Source organism: Ictalurus furcatus, chromosome 16 (assembly GCF_023375685.1).
Source record: "Ictalurus furcatus strain D&B chromosome 16, Billie_1.0, whole genome shotgun sequence".
Classification (NCBI taxonomy): Eukaryota; Metazoa; Chordata; class Actinopteri; order Siluriformes; family Ictaluridae; genus Ictalurus; species Ictalurus furcatus.
Window position 1 is genome coordinate 1274388 of NC_071270.1, and position 23049 is coordinate 1297436.

The window sequence follows — 23049 nt, forward strand, 5'->3', positions numbered from 1 at the left end:
TCCGCACGCTGGGTTGCGGGGGAGCCTGGAGCCTATCCCAGGGAACTCAAGGCACAACCACACACGCATTCATTCATTCATTCATTCATTCGTGTCTTTGGACTGGAGGAGGAAACCGGAGTACCCGGAGAGCACAGGGAGAACATGCAAAGTCTACACATCTGTCTACAAGTCTGCGGAGGCAGATTCAAACCCCCAACCCCAGAAGTGCAAGGCAAACCTGATAACCACTAAACCACCGTGCCCCCCTCTCATCTGATTGATTTGACTGATTGGTTGGTTGGTTGATTGATTGATTTACTTCCTGAATTGCCAAATTGCAGGACAAAAGCGTTTTTGTTAGCAACGTATCAAGTTTTTATAGACTCCTAATGCTATTCCTATGAGCAGAGGGGAAAAAAGATTACAAAAGGCAAGAAAGTTACTCTTTAACCTTTGGACCTTGAATCTTGAACCTTCTTTCACATCTGTCTGATGCTTGCACGGAACCTCGCAAACTACCCCGAGAAATAAAACGATTCCGCTTCCATCTGGACACAAAACACCAAAATCATCAAAATAAATAAATAACTGATTTAAAACTAGGATTATAAGTGAGAACAACAAACCTTCCATGTCCACCCAAACTTCCCCATGTTCTGTGAGGAAACTATGGAGACCTGAAGAACTGGGGGCGGAGCTAAATTCAGGGCCGGAAAGTTGCTCGATTCATTGCATGTTGTGAATATTACAAATCAGTTTTTCTAAGGTATCTTTTGAAATTTTGTGAATGTTCTAAGTATAGAAATACTTTTCTAAAGTGTGCCATTATGTGACAGTCAGTAATCTTATTTCAAGACGGCTGCCGCAACCTATTTTATCGATAACTGCTTCATGCTGTTGGGTATTAAAGTCGACAGTTGAGAGGATCCTGCATATTACAAGAGAATAAAACAAGCCCAACAGGTTCCGACAGGCGTTAATTCCTCCTATTGTCCTCGGAAAATCCAAAGATGTTTCCTTTTTTTTTTTTATAATTCAGTTAAACTGTCTGTACAACTATATGACCTTGCTTGGCTAAATCTCTCTCTTCGTAACTCTTCTTCTTCTGCTTCTTTCTCTTGTTAAAAAAAAAAAAGTCTAGAAGATGTACTGTCTGAAAGCTTTTACAGTCCTAACCATCCCCTGCTCTCTAAAGCAATATATAGCCCTAGTGATGACCCGTAATGGTCAGCAGTTTGGACGTGTCCGCTGCCTCCTCTCCTCACTCATTGAACGGAGTATGCATGCAGTTTGACCAAGCAGCCTCCGGAGACACACGGTAGCAACTCGCCATAGATTTCAGCTGTCTCAGGTCTAGCGTTGTATTGACTAGCTACAATCTGTAACGCTGCCTCTAGAGGGCCGAGCAGCAAAAAATCAGCTTGATTTATGGTCAAATAAAACCTCCAAACAGTTACACACTCTCTGGATATGACCTCAGGTCTAATATCGGCATCACCGGGAAGTAGGAACTCATAAGGAAAGGTCGAGGAGGTCCAAGAATAACACTGTTTTTCCTTCACTCCTGAACATCTCTTCTGTTCAGGGCGAATAAAAAGAGAACATGATGGGTATTGACGTTTTATAGAAGTTCAGGCTTAGCAGGCATAAACACCAAGGCGGTTATTGGACTTTATTGAAATGTAAGCCGGGGCTATGTGCAAATGCGCCTTTAAACGCTTCACTTTGATTTATGGAGGCAAATTGGATCGATATAAAAATGTCCATATGAAAATGTCCATATGAGAACGTCTCTATTGTGCATTAGCAGCGCCTGGTGCTGACTGAGATCCGTTTTTGCCGTCTTATATCTGCAGGTCGAGTGGCTGAAGAACGAAGAGGTCATCGACCCTGCAGACGATCGGAACTTTTACATCACTATCGACCACAACCTGATCATCAAACAGGCTCGTCTGTCCGATACCGCTAACTACACCTGTGTAGCCAAGAACATCGTGGCCAAGAGGAGGAGCACCACGGCCACCGTCATAGTCTATGGTAATGTTAATAGATTTCTTTTTTTTTCCTTTTGGTTTGTTGTGTTGATATTTTTAAGGACGTACTTGGTTTTTGATACAGAGACATCACCGACAGCACTTTGATCAACTAAGAGTTTAAGATGAGTGGCTAGGATCAAATCTTTATTGTATTGACAGGCTGTTTTTGCTACTCCTCTAAGCACCTTTGTCTTATCTCATCATACGTTTTTGGGTTTTTTTGTTTTGTCCCGTCCCCCCCCCTGCCCCCCCGAGTCTGATCTCACCTCGCCGCGCCCCAGAGCAAGAAGTTTTCTTCTTAAGAAGTGTTAGATGTGCTGACAAGCTGGAACTACCCCCTGCCGAAGTTCTCAGGCAATTCCTCGCAGTCTTAAAGAACGAGAAAAACACGAGGGAAGTTCTCCACTGAACGCAACCCCGCCACGTTTCCAATGCTAGGATGATGTTTTAGGAAGGCAGAGCCGTAGCTGTAAAAGACAAAGGCTCTCTCTCTCTCTCTCTCTCTCTCTCTCTCTCTCACGCAGGAGAAAATCTTCAGTAAGTCAGAGCTTGCCACCCGCTGCTATCATAGTTGGTTTTCCTTCACATCAGATTCTAGAATCCTGCAACCGGTAGTTTTCACTCTCCCTAGCCATAATAAATCACCTTCTTTTCCTCAGCTGGAGACTTGCTGGAATTGCTCCTGGGTCTAGCTTGAAGAATAAATGACCTCCTTGAGGGGAATTGAGGAGGCTTGTGCTTTGGAAGTGGTGGAAGGGGCAAAATTGGTGAGGAGTTCAGCCTGAGCTGCAAATGCGAGTTTCAAACGGAAGACAGAGCAAAGAGATTACTTTTGCTCATTTGGTTGATGATTTTATCCAAAGCAACTTACACTTGAGAGAGGATACAGCTGAGCTTAACAGTCGCACTGTCCGACAGACACAAACATCTGAATAAACTCTCACTCTGGTCGGAATCAGGGAATGGGGGCATTGCTGTTAGTCATCCGACTGCTCCTTTGTTGTTTGTCTAAGATGAGATCCAGAAGTCTATCAGAATTCCTTCTCCCTCCCTCTGGATATGCCTGTGGTGGTTGGTGGCTCTCAGCAACCGCTAATGTCACCGGGGTCAAGTTTCACCTTGGTCTCTCACTTCTGACTTCCTGTCTGAAGCCACAACGGAGCTCTAAATCACTACCGTGGCACTGAAAGCTTGGGGATTATCCCTGCGCTATTATTTTAAGTTCTTTCCTCTCCATTGCCATTATACTTTTCTTTGTTACTACTCAGAGAAATAAAGACACGGGAGGTTTCATCATGTGCGGCTCAGGCAAATCCAAAAGAAGCATTTGCAAAAAGGGCTGGATTTCTTTTCTTTTCTTCTTTTTTTTTTGGGGGGACCATGGGGCCAGAATATTCAGGCCTGTCTTTGTAGTTCAAAATGCAGACCACAAGAGCAACACGGAGGGGCTTTGAAGTCGGCTCATCCTCCAAAGAATGCGCCACAATCTATCTTCCTGCAGTGCCCATGTTGCAAGGCATGTCTGTGGCGTTCCGGAGAGACCAGAGCTCAATCCGGGCAAGATAAGGAGTGGAAAGACTCATCTTCTGATTAGAACAGGAACAGCAGGAGGGAAGATCAGACTCACAGAAGTTCTAGCACGACCACAAGAAGAAGCTTCTGAAGAAATGAGAGAAACCCAGGATTAAAAAAAAAAAAAGAAACTGCTCTGCTTTGACTTCTTCAAGACTCTCATTCCAGTTTAACCCAAAAGCGCATTCCTCCTCACATCTTGAAGAAAAAGCCAAGTCATTAGAAGTCCAAAGCCGCAATGTGTTTCCCAGCCGCAGTCTCTCGAACTGTGATGAGTGAAATGGATTTTTGCCATTGTCTCAGGAGCCATAGCAATTGTACATAAATAGCCACTGCAACAGAAAACATTCTCTGTCTTCTCTTTCTGTTCTCACCAGAGGAAAAAATGCATAATGAATAGCAAATGGAAGCGATTTCGTTACTGCCAAGCATTTAAAGTTTATCCAAGTTAAACTTTTTGGTTCTTGTTTTGCTGTGGTAGTGAACGGAGGCTGGTCGACATGGACCGAGTGGTCAGTGTGTAACAGTCGCTGTGGGAAAGGCTTCCAGAAGAGGACCAGGAGCTGCACCAACCCAGCACCCCTCAACGGGGGAGCCATATGCGAAGGCCAAGCCATTCAGAAACTGGCCTGCAATCCGTTATGTCCAGGTACCGTTCCCAATTAACTCTACTGATCTCTAGATTTCTGTCCAGAGTGGAAATCTTGAAGTGATCTCAGATTCTTTCTTGGTTTATAGAGCTTTTATCCATAACCGCAAATCATATATCTTCACTTTAGATATTCCTCCCTCATACCTGCAGATATCGGCCATTTTCTCACCTACTTTATAGGTCACAGTGCAAAGTGGAGCCAATCTCTTACTAGGCACAATTGATCCCTATCCATTAGCGGACAGAAACGTCCATAGAACCACTAATGACCAGATATTACTTTAATAGCGGACTGTCATCAGCAGAGCCGGGACAGACGCACTGCCAGTCAGAAAGCGTTTAAAGACTTGTAATTTCTTATGCTTTCTTACAGTGTAATCACCGTTAATCCCAACACAAAACATCATAAGTAAACAAAAAAAAACCCACAAAAGGCCTAAATTTTAGTTTTACATGCTTACACGCCTCTCTCAGACTTGAATAGGACTGTAAATGAAAGAATCAGACTGTAAAATAAATACGTGCCTAATTAGAATTTCCCATTTTTAACTGTAAAAGAAATCCACAGCCCACCTCAGTACAGATTTATTCCACTGCTCAAATATTAGGCTCGTTATTTATGTACATGCAATAATGTTATGTCTATTTTTAGAGCTATAGGCCTTTTTTAATCACGTGACATTTAATCAATTTTCCACTGACGGGACAAATTAGGTCCGAGTCGCCGTTATTTATTTATTTATTCATTCATTTATTTATTTATTTCTATCCATTTTCGAGCCTAATGAGTTCGGATTAAAACCCGTTCAATTCAAGTGAGCAGGCGCGCAGGCGAATCGTTTAAGTAAGCTAAGAGTTTGATGATGAATATAATAACTTCATGGTGAGTACGAAGGGGGTCAGATGTTATGTTATGAACCACCACCACCACAACTGTAAACCCTGTAAACACTGGGGGGAGACAAAAGAAACAGTGGTCGAAATGGCAGCAGTGTCAGTGTGATATGTGCATGATTCTGTGTTGCAAAATATAAACAGACTAGTACCCTAACGTAAACCACGACAGACTTGACCAGGCGGTTACTAAGGATGAGTGAACGAATGCCGTAACATAATGTTAACGAATGTGGACTTGCGTGCTTCGTACCGGATCGTTCACTCGTGCCTGGCTGAAAGATTAAACCTCCTTGCTCGTCTCGTCTCAACCAGATACCCTGTGGAACGAATCGTGAGAATCGGGTTAGAACGCATTCTCTGCGCGTTCGATCGTATCCTAGTGGATAGTGATTTCCATCACGCTGTAGACTGACTTCAGTTACAATTTTAGAGAAGAGCGTGTACAAGCGGTTGCTTGAAGTCTGAGCAAAGATGCTAAAACGCTGTATGTTTCAGTGGACGGGTTGTGGACTGAATGGAGTAAATGGTCAACATGCGGGACAGAGTGCACCCACTGGAGGAGGAGAGAGTGCAGTGCACCGGCGCCGAAAAACGGTGGCAAGGACTGCGAGGGCATGGTGCTCCAATCCAAGAACTGTACCGACGGCCTGTGCATGCAGAGTGAGTACCGATCTTACTCCGTCTCGCTTCTTCGTCCTCGGCTCACTTTTTTGCGACTGTTTAATCCTCTTGAAAGTTTATTAAACCTCATTTCTCTCTCTATAATTTCTCATTTCCTTGTTGTTTTTTTTTCTACCACTAGCAATAAAGCAGATCTATAGATATTGGATGTGGGATAGATAAATGATCCGTAGCTAGAAAACAATCCAAACCTTTTGTTTAGTCAAACCAAGCACGGAGACTAAATATAGAACTCAGGAGTGTTAAATCACGGCTCAGCCTACGCGGCAATGCAGAAAGTAATTACCCCTGTCACAGACCCACCATTCAGGAGCTATATTTAAAATAACGATAAGCGATTATACTGTACTTAGAGAGAAGTTTCAGTGATTACTATGATCCGGAGTCTAATTTAAAAACCATGAAATGCAGCACGCGAGATGGAAAGGAGACAGGGGGCCACGGAGGAGTCGCGCCAAAAGTCTCACACTTGATTTTTTTTTTTTTTCATTTTTTTATTTATTTCCTTTTTTGGTTCAGCGGAGCAAATTATAAGTGTTGACAAGATGACAAGTTTTTTTTTTTTTTTTTTTTTTTTTAAATAAATAAATCTTACCTCTGCTGCACACTGGCAGTGTTTTAAAACTTAAAAGAACGAGGGGGGGAAAAAAATTTTTTTTTTAGTTCTCTATAATAATTCCATCAATCTATAACAGTTTGCAAAACCAGAATGTGTTTTGCGAAGGAAAATTGCAATGAGTGCAGAAGTTTTGTGTATTATGTGTTTATTTTTATAGGAGGGAATGGTGCTGAAGTACGTTTGCCTCGCTCCTATGGGGTTGGGGGGGGGGGGGGTTCGATTCCCGTCCAAAGATATATGTCGTACTATAGGTTCCCTGGGATAGGCTCCAGGCTCCTCCGCAATACTGTGTAGGATAAATGATACAGAAAATGGATGGATTTGATTTGTTTTATATATTTGGCTGCATGTAGTAAAAACATTGCCTTGCTTATATTATATTGAAGTGCTGCTGGAAGATATGTAAAACATTGTTTGGTTTATGCACGGTTTTTTTTTTTTTATATGTTTTGGGTTTTTTTTCTTCTTAATCTAATCCAGGCTCATAGCCCTTCTTTCCTGAACTGGCATTTTTACACGGAATACACACAAAAAAACAAAAACAAAACACACACTCTGTGAAATGCATTAACATAAATTCCTGTGAGCAGAAAAACAGTAGCAGGTGCCAGAAAAACAGCAGAGCCAAAGAAAGGATTATTATTATTATTATTATTATTATTATTATTAATAATAATAATAATAATTTTAAGTTCAACTCACCTTCAGTAAGCGCTTTGTTGGTTCGGTTTTGCATTAGATCCGGGTTCTATGCCAGGAACACTGAGCTTACTGCGGGAAAACATCCTGCTTGGGACGCCAGTCCATCGCAGGATAACAACGGTTAATGCTAAATAGATTCTCCTGTCTGAACATCACGTTACGGTGTCATTTATCACGATACTGATACCGTACAGTCACGTTTCTCAGCCTCTTGGACTCTCGGCCCGAAAGCGTATTCGATACATGAGACAGCGATGACTTTGAAAGCACTTTTACTTTCATATTATTCGTTCAAGTTTGGCACGTTTGCGCTTAGGCTTTAATTATTACACCGCTCAAAAGGCCGATTGATTAAAAGGACACCCCGAATTACACTAATGACATTAAGAAATCCAATGCATGATTAGTCATTTTAGTCAGTTTAATTTGAAAAGCCTCTACATGTAAATGAGACAATATCGGTGACCCTATTGATTAGAAGAATCTCGGCGGATCGATAAAACCGTAATCATCTCGCGTTAAAAATAAATAAATAAATAAATAAATAAATAAATAAATAAATAAATAAATAAATTTTAAAAAAAGCAGCCTTGCGTTTCAAGATGTGAGATTTATAGTGTGTGTGTGTGTGTGTGTGTGTGTGAGTGAGTGTGTGTGTGTGTGTGATGCTCTTCTCTGTTCTCGCAGTTCTGTTTTTTTTTTTATCATTTTTTTTCTTTTTTTTTAACGAAAGCATTAGTTCCGTGTCAGATTGATGAGCAGTTTGTGGAGAATATAAAACCCATAACGATATAGATTTAGGCTCACTTCCCCTGATTGATTTTTTTTTTCCGCTCTCCCCGAGTTAAAAGGGTGAAACCACTTATGTCCGTGCTAATGACCGTTTCACTGTGCATTTAGGAGAAATCCACATTCTCTAAAAGCTCACATTATTGCAGATATCATTGCGAACAGGGTTTTTTTGTGTGTGTGTGTGTGTGATATGTGAACTCGCACTGCTCCAGATGGACCCTGATCTCACCCTGAGCAGAAGCCTTTCGCCGTTCCTACAAATCACTTATATAGAATTTTACATTTCCTCTTCCCAGAAGGCACTTCAGAGCATGCAGACTGCTTGTGAGCCTCTCAAATTACGTGCTAGAGAGACTCGCTCCTGCGTTGTTGTGTTTCAGGTTTAAATAGCATGCGCAGTCCTGTTATTCTGAGATATAGACTTAAATATCTGCTTTAGATTTCCTACTCAGACTTTTTTTTTTTTGTGCTTCTTCAGCAGTCTGTGTTTGTTATGATGTTCCTGTTGAGGGCTTTGATTACTCAACCCACAGACAAATGACATTTTCTTGACATATCGATCTCGCAGAAAGGGCAAGACAGACACAAACACAAAGGCAAATACAAGCTGTTTCCCGAGCGCTGCAGCTGCAGCAGAAACGTACAGCAGAGAAAATCCTGTTTCTCAGACTGTATTGCCGAGGTTTTTGTTTCCTATGCAAGTTGAGCTGTCTGATGATGTTTTATTAGAATATCAAAATAAAGGCAAACTGTTATTGGTGTTATTTTTGCTGTTATTGAAAGAAAAGAAAAAACCCCGTAGTTACCCGGAATGGATTATTCTCCTATAAAATAATAGCACAAAACATCTATAAAACATCGCTACCCTTTCTTTTTTTTTTTCCCCCTCTCTCAGGACGTTAATAAAGACCTCGTCGAACCTGAAAGTGCACCGTCCTCTGTCCTGAAGACGCTCCTCTGTCCGAAACCTTACTGTAAAACAAAGCACTGGCGCCGGAGACTCCTTCCGTAAATGTTTACTAGACACTCAAAGTGCTCAAATATCAATAAATGCGCGTTCTGTAAACGATGACGGGTTAGAACGAGAACTATCGTCCGAGCTGCCGTTATAGAAAATGAATCAACACCTTCTGACCAATCAGAATCAAGAATGCAACAGCACTGTGCTAGAGTATGACCGATAATATCACCTGATATTTGGTGGAAACTTATTTAGTCATATAAACTGGAAGACCTGATATATATTTAATGACACGCATATAGAAGCAAAAAAGACAATATAATGATAGGGGGGCGAGTGTTTATTTCCATCCATCCATCCATTTTCCATACCGCTTATCCTACACTGGGTTGGAGCCTGGAGCCTATCCCAGGGAACTTGGGGAACAAGGTGGACGGGGTACTACCCTGGACGGGGTACTAACCCATCACATGGCACAATCACACACACGTTCACACGCAACGGACCATTTTGAAATGCCAATCAACCTACAACCTACAGCGCATGTCTTTGGACTGGGGGAGAAAACCAGAGGAAACCCCCAAAACAAGTTGAGAACATGCAGACTCCATGCACAAAGAGTGGTGGTGGGATTCGAACTCCAAACCCCGGAGGTGTGAGGCAAACCTGCTAACTTCTAAACCACCGTGCAACCACCGTACCAGAGTTACTCCAAACCACTACAAAGTTCTCCTGACTGATCACCTTTATCCCATGAAGAGACCTTTCAATCATAATGGGTGTGGTCTCTTCCAGGATGACTCCGCCCCCATTAACGAGCTCTCACTGAATGATTTGATGAGTGTGAAAAGGATGCAAGTTATATGCCATGGCCTTAAAATCTCACTCCGGTTGAACGTTTGAACGTTGAACGGGAGTGACGCTAGTGACAGCAACAGCTCTCTTCACGACCGTCATGAAGACACCGGCTGAAGGACTGTGTTTTGGGAGAACGTTGTTCGTTTCTCCGGTAGAATCGACGCTGAGGCGCACTGTTTTAGTGGCACGTTATTAACACGCTTCACACCGTTTTGTTTTCTTTCATTTCTAGCAGAATTGATTTCGGTTTAGAAAGACGTGACCATTCAGAGCCCTTCCTAATCTCCTTCATGTCAGATGCTTTTCACTTCCCTGTCTGTCCATGATGTCACGGGTGAGAAACAGACGATGTGTATACAGCTGCCTTGGACCAAAAAAAAAAAAGAGCTGATGATCCCTCAGTGGAATCTGACTTCATAGACATATGCTCTGGCCATAAGTCATATCATTCATCCCATATCCGACATCTCCAACATCTCTGTTTTCCAGCTGTCTCTTTCTCGATCTCGAAAGTTTACCCCGTCTCCCGCTCCTTCATGTTTGATTATGACATGGCAGTAAATTCGACATCCATCAAGCGATCGATTACTCCGTCTGTCGATGATATCTACCTGCCTTTCCATTTTGACGGCATCTGCACAAAAGTTTGGGGGGGGTTTCCTCCATTTCTCTTCTTTCCTCAGTTTCTCCGGTCACTTTATGTTGCATTGTGCCCTTTTTTTTTTTTCATTAAAATTATAATCTGTATAATATAATAAGCATCCTGAGCATCTCTCTCTCTCTCTCTCTCTCTCTCCCTCTATCTCTCTCTCATTGAGTTTATGTAGATATCGAGCTTGTCAGGCCCCATCGCTTGCCTGTTCTAGGCAGCGCCGATTTGATTTAGCACCCTTTCCAGCATGCTACATTAGCGAGAGGCCCATGTGCTAATGGCGTCCACCTTCACACAGTGAGTGAGAGAGTAAGAAAGAAAAAAAAGAAAAGAAAAGAGAGGAGCGATTTCTCAGGGCCTCCTTGGCAGATGTTGGGCCCTAAGTGCCTTTGACTCATTGACTCGGAGACTGTTTATCAGCTTAAGACAATCCATTGCATGCGATCATTAGTCCTAATGAAGCACTAAAACGTGCCTGACGGATGGTGACATTGGCTCTCGCTATCCAGACAACCCCCCCCCCAAAAAAAATACCCCCCCCAGCACTCATCCGTCTGGAGAGCGAGAGCAGAGAGATGGGCGAAAGTGACACCAAATGGAGAAGGATGGCTGTTTTGCATTACCATTACTCTTGCCTTTGTTTCCGTGTCTGAGCTTTGTTCAGTCAAAGTTGTGTTAAATTTGATTTTTTTTTTTCACCCCCCACCCCAATTCCCTTTTTTTTCCCTCCCTAAGGTTCCCTATATCAGAAGTCATCTGAACCAAAAGGCAAGAGTGATGATTATGGATATTCATGTGAGTTTTGATTTGATTTTTTTTTTCCTATTCACCTCTTCCTTCTATATTTACTCATATTTTTCTATTTCTTTCAATGCTTCATCCACTCTCCTTCATCTCACCTTTACTTTTGCATTTGTTTCATCCACTGAATGTGTTAATAGAGTGATAGAATTTTCCAGTCTCTCTCTCTCTCTCTCTCTCTCTCTCTCTCTCTCTCTCTCTCTCTCTCTCTCTCTCTGTCTCTCTCTCTCTCTCGCCCGGGGGCAGCGGTTGCTGCACTGCGTGCCTCTTTCACACTCGGCTGCTGTGATCACTGGCTGAGGAAGACGAGCTCCGACTCTTTCACCATCCTCACACACACACACACACACACACACACACTCAGGAGCCCACCGCTCAATAACCCTATCGTGTTTGTTTTTTATTTTATTTTTTATTTTATTTTTTTTCATTTCCAGACTATTATTTCTCTTTCTGCCTCTACCTGCGATCACTCATGTTCAAAGAAATGTATTAATCTAAGTGATACATTCGCAAACCCCCTCCAAACCCTTTACCCCGCCGTCTTTGCCTCCTTTATCATCAGACGTGTGCGTGGAAGATTGCAGAGCTGAAGAGATATACGTTAAATAACCACGGGGAGGTTTTACAGCAAAGCCGCATTCAGATCATAATCTCTAAACTTTCATTACTCTCTCTCTATCTTTCTCTCTATCTCGCTCTCTCTCTGCTTCTCTCTCTCTCTCTCTCTTTCTGCTTCTCTCTTTCTCTCTATCTCTGCTTCTCTCTTTCTCTCTATCTCTGCTTCTCTCTCTCTCTCTATCTCTCTCTCTCTCTGCTTCTCTCTCTCTCTCTCTCTCTCTCTCTCTCTCTGTGTACTCTGTTTCCCAGCTGGGCCGAGATTTGAGCTGCTTATTCGGATATGTTGTTTGTTTGTTTGTTGTTTTTTTAAAGTCGTTTTTTTTTTAAACACTGTAAAGGCCCGTTCACACCAAGTACGATAACTATGACCGTAACGATAAAGATATCGTTCTAAAAATCGTTCTAAATATACAAGAATAGCGGAGTCCGTACCGCAGCTGTAACGATAAGGGCACGGAGATACCATATCGTTGGAATCGCTTTCAGAGGGATTCTTTTTTCCCAGCTGATGAATGATAAACACAATGACAGCCAATCAGAATCCGTCCTGCTTTAAAGAGCTGGAGCATTGAAAGCAGCAGATGACATCACCGCAGCAGAAAGACATCCCGTGTTGGTGTGGACACTAATGTAGTTGTCGTTCTTGGTGTGAACAGGCTTTTAAGGTGTAATGGCGTATTATGGAGTTTATTCATAATACAAAGCGTTTCAGACTCAAAAGTAGCTTACACGTAACCAAAACCTGACTCTTGGTTCATAATCTCTACAGAAAGCGTTGGACTGATTAGGCTTAAAATGTGGTAGATAATCAACACCGCTCTCGTCACCTCCGCCGGATTACTGGGATCACAGGGCGATCGATGGATCGGTTCCTGCTGCGTCATGTGACCAAATCAGCACCATGAGTCAGGAGCAGAAGCTCACAACCACCTTTATCCGCACCATCGTAGAATACAGCCTGTTTCCAGATGACTCGGGGGGGGGGCAGGCATACGATTAATCTGATCCGTATCCGATTGAGTCCGTGACCATGTAAGGTCCAGAGTGTGAGTAGTGAGAGGAGTGTGGCGTTAGAGGTCAGAGCAGTCAGGTTTAGAGGGCAAGACTCCCATTAAGAAAGATTAATTTGGAACGTTACAGCAATTAAAGCCAGCGAGGACCAGCACTCAGATTCTCTTTATTTACAAGCGAATCCGAGCAGCCTCGAGAGGCCAAAAAAAAAAAAAACAAAAGAAAGGCCCGTGATAGAAAATGTGAGCGAGAGCGCTCATCATTTACTCTAAATGTTAACCAAATGTGTTCATCCTCCACCCCAAGTTTTCCATTAAAGCTTCATCGTAACGCACCATTAAGCATTTGCAGGAAGCTTGGTTTACAGGACAATACGCGTTTTCGAAGTCTATGATATGCAGCACTTACAGTACAAATCGACTTTTATGGTTGCTACTGCCACCTAGTGTTCATGAGTACAACTACAGATATCGACTCTGTAGTAGTTACTGTTTAAGTGCACAGCTAATTTATGCACTCCCACAATCCTGCTCTCCACTTCTGGCTCCGGTGCGAGCGCAAATAACAGAATCGGGCGCACGAATCCATTCAGCCTTTCCCTGCCACACACGAGGGGTTGATTATGTCCCATTTAAGGTTGATGGAGGAATCAATAGCCCTTACCCGCTTGTTCATGTAGGCATCGGCACCGCTCCGTGTTTGGGAAACGAGAACCGTTCCCGTCGCCCCGGTGGCATTCGAACACCTTTTTAAAAGTGGACTCGTTTCCCTCACTTGACAGGTGGCTTTGACGCCGAATCACATTCATCACAATTATCACGAGGACAAAAGTGCCTTCTCAATGCAGATGTGCGCCCAACGTCAGCCCTAATGACGGCTTGTCAGTAGAGGTATAGCTGCAGCCCGCGGTCCCGTATAATCAGTAATAGATTTTTGCAGCTGGAAAGAAACAATAGAGAGAGGAAAAAAAGAGAGAGAGGAGTGGAATATGAAACAGAGGGCTATTTCTAGATTTTATGAGCCAAGTCAAAATGAGGGAGTGAGTTTGTGGGTCTTCCTCGAGGCACTGTATGAGGCTTCCAGTTCATTCTTTTTGTATTCAGAGCCTAGATATTATGCGTACGGGTAATATATATATATATATATATGTCTTTTACACAACTCAAACATCATCCAGCGTTGCCACATTTCACATTTATCACTAAAAATTGCTGTCAAATCAAACGGGAATAAAAGTTTATTATTAGTTATACCTCAGTGCAATTGAATCCTCAAATCTCTTTGGTTATACGAGGTTTATTTGACATTACGGAAGGAGTCTCCAGTGTCAGTGCTTTGTAACAGTCGGTAGGTTGTCAACTACATGAAAGTCTTCAGGCCAGAGGAATTTGTGCGTTTGGGGGGGGGGGGGTGTTTGTTTGTTTCTGTCTTAAGTTTAAGAGAAAGAAAAAAATGGACAGAGGACGGTTTATACAGTAGCTGCCATAATGTAAGCGATAACAGGACCGAACTTGTCTGACCGACATTCCACAACATTAATGTCGTTTGTTAGTAAATTAAAACTCACCGTGGTATAAGAAATGAAAGAACTTTGGGACTTATTCTTGGTTTTATATATATATATATATATATATATATATATATATATATATATATATATATATATATATATATTTTTTTTTTTTTCCCCAAACATGACACGCTTAGTCATCTCCATCATCGTGCCACTTTTTCATTCACCACAAGAACCATCCTGTGTTTTTAATTCCTTACGTAGTGTTTCTTACTGTGTCCTGATGCGCACTCAGAACCTTTCGCCTTAACGTGCTGTGCGGTATTCAGTCCGCCTTTTGTTTACCCTTTAAAGGGGCGGGTTGTAATCGTTAAAGTGCCGTGCTGTTTAAAAGGTGAATTGAATTCGCATCGTAAACACGTTGGGGAAAATACATACCGTGTGAACAGTTGAGGGAAAGCAGGCTGGACAGATCGGCTCAGGCTGGAGATTATTTCAGGGCCAGAAATGAAATAATCAAACAACCTAAAGAGAAGATAATAATGGAGAAACTAGTCGGATCTTTTGCACGTCAATGCTACAGATCTCATTTGTATTATGGTCTATGTGAATTGATGTGATTCTTACAGTCCTGGAAACACTTTTTAAAAAATTGCGAGCTGCACCTTGAAAACTGACCTCGTATGAATCGTATGCATGCGCAATAGACTCTGAGAGCTGACTCTTTTATATGGCCAAATATATATGACCGACAGAAGCCATCTAGGTTTTCATTTCTCAATCCTTTCCACCTGCTGTATACACAACACCTCATTCACAGATCTTAAATGAGTTCCTTTGAATTCCAGTCAGGAAAGTGCCGTTCACTCAGTAGAAAGTAATGAAGTCCTGCATTTATTAATATCCCGAACTCTCTGTGAACAGGATATTGGCACCCAGACAGCATCTCCTTCTTAATTTGACACAGTTTTAATGAAAGTGCTATCAATCAGCGATGATTCATTTTTGATGTCCACAGCCCCTTTTAGTTCAAAGCCTTTGGGACTTATCTTCTTCTTTTTCTTTCTGTCTTCTGTTGTCTTTTTTTCCACTCACAGCCGCCCCGAGCACAGACGACGTGGCTCTCTACGTGGGCATTGTCATCGCCGTGATCATGTGCTTGGTCATCTCCGTCATCGTGGCCCTCTTCGTTTACCGCAAGAACCATCGCGACTTCGACTCGGACATCATCGATTCCTCGGCTCTCAACGGCGGCTTCCAGCCAGTCAGCATCAAGACCGCTCGCACGGGTGAGACAGATGAGAAGATTGAGTGTCAATTTGGTCAATTCATATTATATCATATTATATTATAGTATTTTATACAGGTGCAATCAAAATGATTCAACCTCCTGTTGCAAGTCAGGTTTCATGTCAAAATGTACAGACTCTCAGCTGTTTTTGATGAACAAGTCAAACAAAAGCGATCGAAATAGTTCAACACAAGTGGTTTCACTAAATTCAACTGAAAATGCAGCTTATAATGACTTCTCCAGTTTTAAAATTATTCACCCCCCTTCATAGCAAGCATCTTTAATACTTCTTTTTTACTGGAGCTCCTTTTGCTGTTGTGACGAGATGCAGAGCTTCTCCAGCGTTCCTGAGGAATCTTCTCCCGTTCCTCATGAGCAGTGTCCTCCAGTTCAGTAATATTCTTGGGTTTGCGTGCTGCATCCGCCTTCTTCAAATCCCACCAGAGATTTTCTATGGGGTTCAAGTCAGGTGACAGTGATGGCCCTGTAGAATATTCCAGGACGTCTTCTGCAACCAAGCCTTGGTGGAATTTGAGGTACGCTTGGGATCATTGTCCTGTTGGAAGATCCGATGACGCCCGAGCTTCAGCTTCCTCACAGACGGCTTGATGCTTTCTCCAAGGATTTCCTGATACTTCAATGAATCCATCTCGCCTTCCACACGCTGCAGGTTTCCAGTGCCAGAGGATGCAAAGCAGCCGCAGAGCATCACCGAGCCTCCACCATGCTCGACTGTGGACAGAGTGTTCTTTCTTCATTCTTCTTCCTCCAGACGTATCGCTAATCCATCGTGCTGAAAAGTTCCAGTTTTGTTTCATCGCTCCACAGAACGGAATCCCAAAACTTCTGTGGATTATTTACATGATTCTGAGTCGAATTTTCTCGTGCTTTTGGGTCAGTAGAGGTGTATGTTCATGTTTTTCATGCGTTCCAGCTCAAGCACACCTGGTGCAACTAATGAAGCCCTTGATTTAGTTTAGTATCAGGTCTGCTTGAGACGACACCCGTTTTGCCTACTTCTTCTGTTGTGAGGGATTCTATTCAGGGGGGTGAATAATTTTGAGACTGAAGAAGTCATTATAAGTTGCATCTTCAGTTGAATTTGGGGAAACCGCTTGAATCGTTCGTCGTGTCGAACTATTTCAACTGCTTTCGTTTGTTCATCGCAAAAACAGCTGAAAGTCTGTAGATTTTGACAATAAAGTTTCAGCGCTGTCCATTCTCAAACATTTTGACATTTTCTCAATGCCACCCTAATGCAGAAAAAAAGGAACCTATAGTCTGATGAATGCAGGCGGTGTAACAGAGGTGACAGTGGAAGATTGAGAATTGATATGTGCCAGAAGCCTCACCGGGAGCCGTGATGACACATTCATAATTCAGGCGTGACTGTTTTTCCCCTTCCACACTGACGGGAGAGCATAAAAGAGAGAATGGAAACGGGTGGAGGAAAAAGGCATGTAGGTGATGTTTCTGCCAAGACACCATTAGAATGCTTGTCACTTTGATGTGAAGGCAATCTGCAAGTTATCACGAAGCCATAATTAGCTCCGCTTGCACGGCACGTTCAATGATAATTAGATATCATCCACGCCGGGCCGACTGAAAGGTGTCATGGAAGCGAGGTAAACATCGAGGAACGCAGGCAGGCCGAGCTAAATACGAGGGCTCGGCATTCTCTTGACATGCTTTCTGCCTCCGTCGGCGTGTCAAATCAATACGCGGTATCTGAGAAGAATCGCGAAAAAAATAATAGATGGTAGTTAGCGAACTTAGCGGAGCTGATTTAGTGTCGGAAACGACCTGGTGAACAAGACGCCGTCCGTGAGAGGAAAAATGTGAAAAAAACGTGCAGGGTGTTAGCGTGTTCTCCACAAGACCTCCGACTAGCACTTAACACTTAGCGTAGCACCCATCAGGTTGCTGTAATCGTTGTCATGGAGGCACAAGCACAGGAATGAAGCACGTGTGTGTGTGTGTGTATGTGTGAGGAGAGGGCTGTGAGGAGGAAGAGCGCTCAGCATGGCCACCACTCCCACTCAGCACGCCCACGCGTATTCATCTGTGTACCTGCGAAGGGATTAACTCGTTAATAAGGATGCCATCTGCTGCCCGGAGCACGGCACCGAAAACTCCGACCCCGAGCTTTAAAGAACCCGCACAGGAGCTTCACCTGCTTCAGAGGAGTGAGGAAGAGACCCAAAGCAGTGATTTTGCGTGTCCGTGGAATGCGGTGCGGTGTACGGGGAGAAGCTCGGCAGAACGGTCCGTAGTACCTTCTTAAAATTCTTCTGAAAGTAGAAAGTCATTTTTTTCCCAACTTTACGCTGCACTCGGTTTCCATTTTGTCAGATACACCGACAAAACACAACTGATATTCCCAGTGTATTCACCCCCCTCTGCCTCAGAAACCACCACTGACTAGACCAGGGGTGTCCAGTCTTATCCGGAAAGGGCCCGGTGTGGGTGCAGGTTTTCATCCCAACCAAGCAGCAGCCACACCTGAAAGTTCCCGAAATCTGTTAAGCGATCATGCATTTGAGTGACAGCTGACATTTTTTGCCAGAGCTGCTGTTGTAGAAAACTAATCAACAACTTCTGACCAATCAGAATCAAGAATTCAACAGGGCTGTTGTATATACGATTTCTGTCATTTAAGCTTTTCAGATTTGCATGTACTTGATAGTATCCATCAGATTAAATGATTCCAACAATCAATGATGAAGCGATTTGTTACGTACTGTACAGAAGAGTCCAAAGATGTGATAGTTACACCGTGGCCTGTCGGAAGCCGAATTCGACTGTAGCGTCAGCTTACATCTTGTCTGCTCTCTTCCCTTTTAGCCGATCTCCTGACCGCGCCCCCTGACCTGACCTCGGCGGCGGCCATGTACCGCGGTCCCGTCTACGCCCTCCACGACGTGGCCGACAAAATCCCCATGACTAACTCCCCTCTGCTCGACCCCCTGCCCAACCTGAAGATCAAAGTGTACAACTCGTCCGGCACGGTGACGCCGCAGGACGAGCTTTCCGACTTCTCGTCCAAACTCTCTCCCAAGCTGGCGCACTCACTCATCGACAGCGAGACCATGGGACGACGCACTCAGAGCCTGGTGCGGTCCCGAGACCCGTCCTGCACCGCCTTCGGCTCCTTCAACTCCCTCGGAGGACACCTCATCGTGCCCAACTCAGGTGTGTGAGCGTCGTGATATTGCTGGTATAAATAACGTCACATAAAAAGTGTGAAATTCTTAGGTAAGGAATAAAACATGGCCGGAGATGCGGTTTTCACCTTGATGATGATTAATTCCCTGTAACAGCATGGTCCTGAAAACACTTCAGTATTATTTGCCATACTGTGACATACTGAAAAATACTGAATTTCACGGTTTCATAAATGTGTCCTGCATTTCCACCTCTTGGTGTGAATGTTTTTGTTTAAAGTTGGTTACGAGGGCAACTTCTGCTTCTGGCGCACATCTTGAAGTGATCCAGTAGCATGTAGTGTATATATGCGAGTGTCAGCACATGGTGGTAACCCCGGTGCTGCCAGCCGCTGATTGATGTTAAACTGCTTAATGAAGAGCAGGCCGCGCCGGGTGCTGCTGACGGAGAGGCGCTGTACCACTTACAGCCAGGCCTATAAACACCGGCAGCTTAATGAAACATTGCCAGAGTCCACAAAGAGTCTCCAGGACGTCAGGAGATTGTGAACTTCACGCCGCCGTGTCTGCTTTAAAGAGAGCTGATCGATTTAGGGCACGAGTCCCGTTCTGACACTCATATAGGCATGTGGAGAGAGAAATGAGCTGCTGTGTGTACACACACTCCGCCTGAGGTGCTATTTATCAAGGCTTACACCAGTCAAATACAAGACGAGGGGTGGAAGGGTGCCAGGGATCACTGTAAGCCTTCCGCAGGGTGAGGAGCCAGCTAACTCTGTCGCTGCATTATTTTTGAAAAGGACGTGCCAGTTCATCGTAACCCGTTCATCGTTCATCTTTTTATGTTTTCACGGGCCAAACCGAACCTGACATTCGTGCCAGATTTACAAAAATCTTCAGACGTTGAGAAATGCCGTTCGGCTGTAAATGCAGAGTCTAATTTAGATTTAGTGACGCCCACGAAATGACAAAATAATTTAATCTTCCAATGAATATAGCTCAGCCACTGCAGCGAGTCTGCTACTGTAGACCCACGCTAACGTGTCCTCCATTTACACGGTGCCATTACTTTCTTCTTAATCCAATGCCTAGTCGTATTCATCTTCATTTATGGATTTTTTCCTAGCTTTCAAGTCGTTAATATAAAACGACGTTACAAAGTTTCACGCGGACGTAATCCGTATAAAATCGCAGTAACTCTTCGCCGAGGACGGAATTTGAAGATCAGAAGTTTGTATTAAAGCGTCAGCTTAGATGTAAATCCGAACGTTTTTACATTTTCTAGCACGTCAGGAAGTTGGGGTCAGAGTGCAGGGTCGGCCATGATACAGCGCCCCCTGGAGCACAGAGGGTTAAGGGCCTTGCTCAAGGGCCCAACAGTAGCAGCTTGGCAGTGCTGGGGCTTGAACCCCCGCCCTTCCCATCAGTAACCCAGAGCCTTAACCGCTAAGCCACCACTGCCCCAAAGTAAACGCCCCCTCAACTCAGAATTCCTACACTGGAACTTGGGACTTGTCTCCTCAACCCCGGGTTCAGCAAGTGACATCAAATCAACACGCTGTCTATAAAAGTATTTGCTTTAGATCATTCAACATATTGTGTATGGTTTATTCCCCCCCCCCCAGGTTGTAGCGGTCGAAAAATGACGTAATTCTAAGCTCGGCCTTCCCGAGGTGAATGGAATGCAGCGTAATTCCGCGCGTATCTGCGATATGAGAGATTGTAGCGCTTCTCGTCTTCTGCGCTCTGCTGGACATGGCCTGATAGACACACCGCCTCATTATCTTATCTCAGCGCTCAGCCTGATGTCCCCCACTCTCTCCAGGTCAATAGTTCTCTGTTGTGTGTCCAGCTAAAGTCATGCTCGAATCCTCCATATCATACAGACCGATTTTATTATTTTTTTACAGCTCCCGCGAGAGCGACAGAACAGCGCTCAAAGTGACTTAATGCAGCATTTGTATGATATAAAGGGATTAGAGATTAGTGCGCAATAGATCCGCCCTCATGTGATAGTAACACCCCCCCCCACCCCCCACCGCCAGCACCGCCCCACTCCCTTCATTCAATTGACCACGGGAAGCTCAGAATTACGTCAATTTTGACCTCTACAAAGTTGGGGGGAAAACATGGCCGCCTTCACGTTTGTCTTTTATCAACAAGCAGAGCGCGTTATTATATATAACCATCCGTTCATTATGAGACAGGATTGGAACAATGCCCTTACCGTGATAAGTAACATAGCTTAAACCCACATGTGCCAGCTGTTCTCCACAACATCAGGAACAACTCTTCCAAGGTTCTCTCGAGCACTAGGATGCGTGGCTCGTTCGCACCGCGTGAAGCACGTGTGCAAGCAAATGTTTATAGGTTCGAGAAAGTTTGGGTTTTCTCCAAGGCTCCTCCGTTCGTTTACACACGGCATCCTTGTACGTTTCAGCAGGATGAATATTTCATGCCTGGCCTGGATTGAACTGAGAAGCGTAAGAAGTCCGGTCTCAGTGGGACTTTTCACAGTTTCGCGTTGGCTGATAAATAAAGCTGGAAAGTGTGTGTTAGTGTGTGTGTTAGTGTGTGTGTGTGTGTGTGTGTGTGTGTGTGTGTGTGTGTGTGTGTGGAGAAACCCACTGAAACAAAGGACAAATTCAGCTTTCATTTCATCACAACGCTGAGTGTCCATTTAAAACCATTTAAAAACTGTTTAAAATCGCCAAAATCGGGGACGTTCTTGGTTTTCTTGGTCCGTTCTGGTCGTTTCGAGTGTGTTACCATGAAAGGTTCAGTAGAAGGACAGGAAAAACAAAATCAATGCTCTCTGTGTGACGCTGTGTGAGGGAAGGAAGCAGGCAGCACTTTGCCAGAGAAAATCGTCCCAATCAATGGTGTCGCATCCAAGCCTGAACGGGGAATTTCCACACGAAGCTGGCTCTGTGCTGGGTAGCCCAGACTGTGTGTGTGTGTGTGTGTGTGTGTGTGTGTGGAAGTGACATTGACAGGGCTTTGCTCTTTGCACTTTGCCTGGCGCCGTAGTGAGCACTGGCAGACACAAGGCCTGGCAGAGGGCAATGTGTGGCAGAGGTCACAGTTTGATGACAGTTGCTGTGTGTGTGTGTGTGTGTGTGTGTGTGTCTACCCACAGGCGTGAGTTTGCTGGTGCCAGCGGGTGCTATCCCTCAGGGACGAGTGTACGAGATGTACGTGACGGTGCACAGGAAGGAGACAATGAGGTAACGTCCCTACCCAGTCACGCCACAAGCAAAGCACTCCTGTAGGCTCTAACATTCATCAGAGCGACCGGACAGGATTGTGGGAAATCATCTGCACCCCCCCCCCCCCCATCTGCACACACCCCCCACCCCCCCACCCGCGCGCACCATGCGGCGCTCGTTTTCCAATACCTCCTCCAGCTTGGCCCTGACCAAACAACATAACGAGAGTCCAAGTCAGTGTTTCCAGTAGCCGAATCTCCATCTCTCAGGGCCGCTGGGGCTCGTCACGACCCTGAAACGACCTGAAAATAATCTCTGCTATAGAAATATGGCTTGAAAAAAAAAACCACGTTTCCATGTTTGTTAGACAAACTCGAGCCAATATACACAGTTTCAAGTTGGAAAAAAAAGTGATTTTAGGCTTGCAAATGTCCAAGTTCATTTCCACACAAACCGCAAGAGAACAAAACGCTTCGGAGATTGGAACTCGGTATATGTTTTATCCATTTACAGTTGCGTTAAATCTCACGGAACGTCTGTGATTCAGGTTGTGCTAACCGTCACCACCGGAGATTTGTGCGATTGTGAAACCGGCAGAAAATTAGGTACAGAAGTCGAACGTTAGAGTTAATGAGACAGACGGAGACACCAAACGGTGTTTGTGTCACAGCCGAGGTGGATTTCATCGTGCCTGGTTTGATGATGGAAGTGTGTAATGTGTGTCCTCTGTGTGTGTGTGTGTGTGTGTGGGTGTGTGTGGGTGTAGACCTTCAGTGGATGACACTCAGACTGTTCTAAGCCCAGTGGTGAGCTGTGGACCTCCCGGAGCGCTCCTCACCCGGCCGGTCATCATCACCATGCACCACTGCGCTGAAGCCGACAACGACGATTGGCTGATTCAGCTGAAGAGCCAGTCGCAGCACGGCCAATGGGAGGTGAGTACGGGTGACTCACGGAATTTAAGCCTGGTTCATTTACTGACTCGGGGACATGAAACCGCTAACGCCGGGGAACGCACACACGCGGGGTGGAATA

The 23049-nt window shown here is 44.3% G+C and overlaps 1 protein-coding gene across 2 annotated transcripts in view; it reads left to right on the forward strand.

The window, feature by feature from the left end:
- Positions 1-23049, forward strand: part of unc5cb (unc-5 netrin receptor Cb) — a 147509-nt gene that overhangs the window by 111343 nt on the left and 13117 nt on the right. The window contains exons 5-12 of one of the 2 annotated variants that reach the window (XM_053645279.1): positions 1839-2019; positions 4072-4239; positions 5635-5799; positions 11140-11199; positions 15448-15639; positions 18486-18833; positions 21945-22032; positions 22781-22949. In XM_053645279.1, the coding sequence (XP_053501254.1) occupies positions 1839-2019; positions 4072-4239; positions 5635-5799; positions 11140-11199; positions 15448-15639; positions 18486-18833; positions 21945-22032; positions 22781-22949 (1371 nt within the window). The remainder of the gene's footprint in view (positions 1-1838; positions 2020-4071; positions 4240-5634; positions 5800-11139; positions 11200-15447; positions 15640-18485; positions 18834-21944; positions 22033-22780; positions 22950-23049) is intronic. The other variant, XM_053645280.1, reaches the window with a different exon arrangement.